This window comes from Nanorana parkeri, unplaced genomic scaffold (assembly GCF_000935625.1).
Source record: "Nanorana parkeri isolate BGI_ZX_2015 unplaced genomic scaffold, ASM93562v1 scaffold813, whole genome shotgun sequence".
Classification (NCBI taxonomy): Eukaryota; Metazoa; Chordata; class Amphibia; order Anura; family Dicroglossidae; genus Nanorana; species Nanorana parkeri.
The window spans coordinates 515,220-523,011 of record NW_017307081.1 but is presented as its reverse complement, the minus strand read 5'-3'; the positions used below and the strand labels follow the sequence as shown (position 1 = coordinate 523,011).

The 7,792-nt window shown below is 46.1% G+C and overlaps 1 protein-coding gene across 1 annotated transcript in view; it reads left to right on the top strand.

The window, feature by feature from the left end:
• The first annotated feature begins 2,803 nt into the window (after window positions 1-2,803).
• Window positions 2,804-7,792, top strand: part of TBPL1 (TATA-box binding protein like 1) — a 14,723-nt gene continuing 9,734 nt past the window's right edge. Inside the window, exons 1-2 of the mRNA XM_018565105.1 lie at window positions 2,804-2,976; window positions 6,246-6,425. Of these exons, the coding sequence (XP_018420607.1) occupies window positions 6,291-6,425 (135 nt within the window). The 5' untranslated portion in view covers window positions 2,804-2,976; window positions 6,246-6,290. The remainder of the gene's footprint in view (window positions 2,977-6,245; window positions 6,426-7,792) is intronic.

The window sequence follows — 7,792 nt, the reverse complement described above, 5'->3', positions numbered from 1 at the left end:
ACTGCCGACCACGCTATCGGCCCTCTCCTGACGTCCCCACCGGCCTTATGTGGTCTAGGTCGGTATGGATGGTGTACAGCTGAAGTAGTCGTGGCCGAGCGGCGTCTGCTGTGACCATGTGGCAACCGAGCCTCCGCTCTTATGCGTCTCCAGCGCGAGGCAGCCTCTGAAACCCGGAAGCGCGTCATCGCTCTGACCACGCGGCACGTATCCCAGGTGGCGACGGCGCCCTACAGTGACGTCACCCGCCGGATTCCCAGCCAGGACGTAACCCATGCTCCCACCACAGACACCAGCAAGGGGCGAAGAGACGCCGCAGCCCGCCGCGCGAGGCCCACACCTCCACGCTGCCGCAGACTGACCCTGCTCTCCAACCTTCAAAAAAACTGACTTGCGATGGAAGGAGGAGTCTATTTATTTAATGTGGTTGATGTGTTTCCTGTTGCAGGCAGGCGGAGCCTATATCTCGATGGCTGTCCTGGAAGATGACTGGGGAAAAACAATCAATGGAATATTGTACTGATTGAAAACTTTATAACTTATTCTAACTTATTCTGTTACATTACAGCAGACCTTTACTCCAAAAACAGACTCTTCCCCCACTTCAACCTTTCCCCTCTGTAACATGCATCATGGGAGCCGGCTGCCTGAACCCAGAAGGGACAGCTGGCTCCTGAAGACAGAGAAGATGGGGATGCGAGGCCTAGCATGAGGCAGTAGAGAATCGGATTCGGATTGCAGTAGGACATTGCTGGATTTGCTGAGCAAGCGAGTCTGCTGTTGAAGATAACTGTACAAAAGAGGTAAATAACCAGTCCCTGTTTAAGGTCTTCAGCAGCTGCATTGGATATCAGGTGGAGTGATGAGGCTGGGCTTGGTGCCAACTCTGTTCGCTCATGCCTGCTTAAAGGTGCCCATACACTGCACGATTCTCGTACGAGAATCATGCAGTGTGAATGAAGACGTGCGACCGTTTCTACTGTACGGTCGCACGTCTTTGGTCTAAGGAGCATGCTAGAAAACCAGCCGAAAATCTTACGATTTTTGGCTGGTTTGAATGATGCTCGGGAGACAAATGCCGAACGGGCCGGTGGGCGCATGCTGCCCGTTCAGCATGGCGGTCATCAGAAGCCCGCCCCTCAGGGGGGAGTGCTTGCCAATATCACAAATACGATCTGCCTGTCCAAGATGGGCAGATCGTATGCTTTTTTAATTACTTTACAACCATTGCAACACTAAGGTCTTGTGATGGTTGTAAAGTGTATGGCCACCTTTAGACTGACTGCCACCCCCTCCTCCCGACCCAATTAGTGTTGAAAGTTGCGGCTGGGACATTCCCCACCCCTTTTGGACATAGCTGCAGGGTGGGGAATGTGCTTCCATGCAAATGATTGGGTCAGGAGGAGGGGGTGTAGCTGGCAGAGATTTGAGCGGGCTTGGGAGAACTCAGGCAAACTGGGTTCACACCAAGCCTAGCCTCATCTCTAATGAGTAGGTAAAGCTTGTGATTCTGTGGCTCCAAACAGTTTAGATTAATGCCCTTAACCTAAGGCACACTTGACCGATAAGTCCTTTAAAAGGTGGCAAACAGATGGCACCGTCCAAAACAGGAAAAAGATGACTCACCAGCACTCCAAAATCATTAATCAATACGTCTTTATTTACCCATGCTCATATCATCACATAATCGCGTCGGTTCAGGGTCCCCTTCATCAATCAAAAGTTTTGCCTGATGAAAGGGACCCCATGTGGCCCCGAAACACCGTGATCATTTTATATTATAAGCATGTGTCAATAAAAACGGAGTGATTAATGAGTTTGGCGTGCCAGTGACTCATCTTTTTCCCCATCAGTTTAGGTCACGGATGTAGAAAAACTCAATGTTTTTCTTTACGGATCTAAATGCAGGTGCATTGTTTTCAATTGGGACATGCACACAGCTGTGTATAGACACGCTGTACCACAAAATAAAAGGAAACATGTGTACATTTTACAAGCATACACATTTAAATGATGTCCAAACAGGATTACATTAAAACAGAGCAAGTGAAATGGAAGGAGAATTTTACGCATACACGTGTACATGTCTTATGGTCACCACACACGTTACAATCTGACCATACAACCTTTGTGCAATCAACTTTAGATCTATCTAAACTATGTAACATGAGGACTTACCTAGTGTATACAATCAATCTGCATCCAATCAAGACAAGCCCTTGCACTACATAGTTGTTGGTAGATCTAAAGGAAATTGTACAATCAGATTGTTGGCGTGTGTTGAGCTTCACTCTAAACAAAGGCATTTTACTCGTTATATTGGAACGTTCTGGACGAAAAAAACCCTGAATATGCTCAGTAAAATGCACACGGCCATGTGAATGTAGCTAGAAGTCGGGGATTCAGTTACAAACCCCTCAGAATTAGCAGCAGGCTAACATGCCAGCCAGCATTTTCAGCTACAGAAGTGAGCAATGGCAGCCTTCTTGTTCCCCTAAGTGCAGGTCTCCTTCATGCTAACATTTCAGTAGAAGACGTTCCCTTCCGCCTGCTCCTCTCTCTTTATTAAATAAATAAACCTAATCAAACATATTCCTCCTCCTTGGGACTCCTAGTTTATCACAGAACCCCTCCCTGGAAATCTCTGCCCGGAAATGACATGTCCGCACCTGAACTCTGCCATCAGCCAGGATTCCCAAACAAAGAGCACGACCGCCCTACACCATACCCCTAACCGTCACGGCCCTCCTTCCAGCCACTCAGAGGCAGACTTTCAGCCCGGGTAGAGGTGGCGTGTGCTTGAGCCGTAATAGGCTATTGGCAGCTCATGCGGCGCTTGCTGATTGGCGGGAGGGCGTGGCGGCAGGGGACTGCGCTCCAGGGTTACCAGGTCCCTGCACTGCTTCCGGAATACCGTGTTCGGCTGTTGATCTCCGCTCTGTACTGGCTGCACCGGTTCTGACGGTGCACTTACAGGTACGTTATGGTAGCAACAGGCCCGGAGCGGAAGTGTACTGTGCATGGTCTGTGTCCTGTCCCCAGTGACCTCCTCTGATGGGGGCGAGCATCGCTTAGGATATGCCGATCCTTTGTGACACTGGATTACTGCAGCCTCATTCATTGGGGTGTTCCCCCTCAGTCTTGCCCTTGCTATGTCACAGCAGCTCTCCCTGGCAGAGACACAGGTGTGAAACATCTAGAGGACTAGGGCCCATAAGCCCCCCCAAAATTGGAGACGATTTATAGCACTGCCCACATAATTTACAGAAGAACTCCGGTCAGACATTTCATTAACCCGTGCAGCGGGGCTACCCCTGCACTGCAAGGGTTAACTGCTTGTTTTTGCTTAGGATCCTAACAAGAAAAAAAAAAAATACACTTACCTAAACCTCCAAGATGGCCGGATCTTAGACCGGTCCCTAGGGCGCCTCTCTCCCCCTCCTCTGCAGAGGTCCAAGAATCCTCGAGTCATCATGTCCAATACAGCGTATGGGACGTGAAGATGCCAATGAACATTCCATTGCTGCAGTGGAGGAGGAGAGGGGCAGGAGAGAGCACTGCCAGTTTGGGGATCAGGTGAGTATAACTTTTTTTTACCCTAGGCAAAAATAAGCAGTTAACCCTTGCAGTACAGGGATAGCCCCACTGCCAGGGTTAATACAATTTCAGCCCAGAGTTCTTCTTTAAAGCTCAGCGCCTGGATGAAGCCTGTTTCCCCAAACCTTCCCTTACAGTGGGCGTACCCCCCCGTACTACAAGGGTTAACTGCTCATTTATGTGTAAGGTATGGTAAAGAGGATTTTTACTTACCTGGTCCCCACTCCTCCACTAGTCGGCACTTTGCTCTCTTACCTCTACTCTGGCTTGTTGACTTTTCCCAGTCTCCTTTCAGATAGTTTAGGGCTGTTGGCCTCACATTAGACATGATCATGTCAGAGGGCCTCCAAATGCTGGAGGTGAGGGGAAGGAGGCTGCAGGTGCTGGTCTTGGAGCCTGTGAAGAGGGGAATTACATAAGTGCTTTATACAGCCCCCCCCAGGCATAAATGAGCAGTTAACCTTTTGTTTCCCAAAGCTCAGCATATAGCAGGCTATTGCCCGCTATATGCTGACAGTGCAGAGCCGTGCTGCGGCCAGGGAAAGATCCCGACACACCCCGCTGCCTGATTGACAGCTTGCTCTGCCTATGTAGAACCAGAGCCAGCTGGGCCCGCCCCCTCACCCATCTGTCCATCCAGTCAGCACTGGAGGAATGAAGAGGGGAGGGGGGGGGGGAATCTCTGCAGGGAGATGTAACTGACCTCTCAAAATGCTACCAATATAAGCATTAAAAGAGAACTATGGGGTAACTTTTTAATCCCACAGTTCTCTTTAGGCTCACAGGAGGACATATACTAACCTCCTCCGGTGAACCAAAGCTCAGTATATAGTGGGCTATTGCTTGCAAAATACCGAAAGCAGCCGGGACGGATCCCAACAATACTGTCGAGATCCACTCAGCTGGCTGTGTGACAGTGTACTCTGCCTATCTAGAGACTGAGTCAGCTGTGCCCGCCCCCTCCCCTGTTAGTTCCTCCAGCCAGTGCTGGAGGATCGGAGAGGGGAAGGGGGGAATCCCTGCAGGGAGCCGTGACTGACAGTCACTGCTCTCTTCAGGGAGATGATCAGGAAGTGAGCGAGCGACCGTATGTTCCCGATCTGTAGAGCCGATATGTGACAGTTTCAATGTCACACGTCGGTTTGAACTATGAGGATGAGTGTAAATCACTTGCCTCGTAGTTCTCCTTTAAAGAGGAACTGAACTCTGAAAGTTGTGCCCAAAAAGGAAGAAGGTATAGGACAATCACCAGCATTGTATGTGGTCTCCCTGCAGCAGATCTTTACCCATTACTGACTTAGCATGCCTTGTTCTGCACTGTGTCTCTGTCAAGGCGGCCATCTTGGTAGGGGCAGAACCTTTCTTCTTTATACCAGAGCCTCTACCAAGGAGAACAGTGAGCAGCACAGTAATGACATTAAGTAATATCAGTCAAAGCGATAAGCCCACTATACGCTAGGTGTTGTTTTTCATTCAGCCCACAGTTGATTCCCCATCCACACTTTTTGATTTTACTTCCATATAAATGCCGGGTTCAGGTCACATGAACCATCCCCCCCCATCTTTGTGATGGCCAACAGAAGTTTATCTTAATCATTCCTACATGCCTAATTCCATCCTTTCCAGTTGCTTACAATGGAACTTGTCAGCCATTTCTAATTTAAAAGTAAAGTTTTGTCAAACTAAAGACACACACAATGTATCTTATAAACATTGTTATTCATAAAACCCTTTCAGCTGCCTGTCTCAAAGTTTTACTTTGTTAAACTGAGGGTTTTGTTGCCCCAGCAGAAAGAATGATGCACTTTTCATGGCTATTGTATTCATCTCACCACTTTTCTTTCAGTCCATTGGTAATGTATTTGAGTCCTCTAAATGCCCATTGTTGGCAGCTGTCATTGTCCCTATGAGGAAGGCAGGATGAGAGTGTATTGCATCTCAGTGACTCCTTGACCTATTCAGATTCAGACTCGTTCAGGGATAAATAGCTCTTTAACCAACCTTATGAACTTTAAACGATTATTGAGTTACTTTGTAATCAAGTCAAGGGAAAGGTGAACCTACATCTCTGCTTGCCTAAAGCTGGCCATTCACCTATAGATTATCTGCAAATTTTCTATGGTCAGATAGAAAAAGTGCAACAGATTCCTCCATCTACGCTAAACTGTGTGGATGGAGGAATCTCCCACTGGGCCAAGCTTCAGTATCTTGTTAGTCGGCCCCACTGGCTGTCAAAATACCTGAATAATCTGATTGGATGCAGGCAATGTTCAGGTATTTTGAGAGCCAGCGGGGCCGACTAGCAAAATACTGAAGCTTGGCCCAGCGGGAGATTTCACCATCTACACAGCTTAGTGTAGATGGAGGAATCTGTTGTACTTTTTCCATCTGACCATAGACAATCTGCAGATAGTCTATAAGTGTATGGCCAGCTTTAGAGAGAGACAGTCTGAAAGCAAACAACTTTTACCCATAACCCTTACTAAAATCAGTGCCATGGTTACAACATATATTAAATGTTGTTTTAATCAAAATGGTTTATAAATAATGAAAAAAGGTTATAAAGCATGTTTGTAACCCTAGAATAGTCTTGCTATGTAACGCATATAGGCAACATATATTAATGTTTGCATATTACTTTTTCCTAGGGTGCATTCTTCATGGTTTGTAAAAGAATCGAGTAATCCACCTCAATGGATGCGGACAGCGATGTGGCATTAGATATTTTAATCACAAATGTTGTATGTGTGTTCCGGACTAGATGTCATTTAAACCTACGAAAGATTGCATTGGAGGGGACAAATGTCATATACAAGCGTGAAGTTGGCGTGAGTAGCTTTCTTCTATCCTTCTCTCTTTCTCTCATAGCCAGATGTCATAGACCCCTTCATAAACACAGATGTGCATGCTCATTCTTTCTCTCATAGCCAGATGTCATAGACCCCTTCATGAACACAGATGTGCATGCTCATTTCCTATAGGCGTACTAATATATGGGCCTGGTATATGAAAAATGTGCTAAAAGAAACTTCTCTTTTGTTCACAAACAACCAGCGTCCAACTTTCATTTCTGTAGTCCAGGATTGGAAATTAAACAGAGAATGTGACTGATATTTGGAGGCAGAAAGGAAAATGTTTGCACATTTCCATATACTGTATATTCATTTGCTTTAACGATACCCTTAAAACCTTTCTTAGGTGAATAGTGGTTTACGTCCCATAGACCTTTATCCTAAGTCCATTGTTGGTGTTTGCAAAGGTCTTTGTTACTCTTATTGAAATGGCTGTAAGCCTGATCCCGTTTATTCTTCTGTTCACCTTTCAGCTTCACACTTGGCAATAATCCAAAACTCTTTTCTTCGTGATGTACCAAATTCCATAGTGCAGATAGCTGATACACTTTAAAACATTTATTCAAAATCTGCTCCCATAAAACAATGCAAACAAAACGGCTATATACAGGGATAATTGCAAACCATCGCAACAGTCACCAGGAACTGTGAGGGCAAATCCATCATTTGATTTTACCACCAGAACAGGAATAGAGGAGAAATCTTCCAATGGGACACTTGTGCCAGTGACAGCTGTCTAAGAGGGGATTTAAGGCCGTCAGTCATCTTACATGGTCAGTGAGGTGACATTGGGGATAAGCTAATTTTATAAAGTGAAAGTCGAGATTTGCATATATCAAGACAGGGCTGGACACATTAGGATGGAATTCAGGAGCCAGTCTGTCCAATCCAGGAGACAGAGCAGGATTTTTTCTTCTTCAATATGTTTATTAAAGAATAAAGAAAGAGATTACAATAAACAATCTTTAAATATCAACCTGAAGCAAGAGTGTGGGGTTAAGCCTGGGTTCACACCTAGGCGACAGCTTTTTTTTGTGCGTTTTTGATGCACCTTTTTGTGCGTTTTTGTGAGGAGATTGTAGCTTGATGTTAATGAGCGAACGCGCATAAAATGTGCGTAAAAACACAGCAGAGGCGCATTTTCAAGCGTTTCCTATTGAGTCTATGGGGCCAAAATGAGCTGTAATATGCCAAAAAAAAGCTTGTGTACTTTTTCCAGGGACAGGTGTTTATTGCTTATTGCGGCAAAACGCTGAGGTGTGAACAGGGCCATAGAAATTAATGGGATTGGGGGGTGCATATTTTTTGAGGGCCCATTTACACAACATCCATTTCGCTTATAT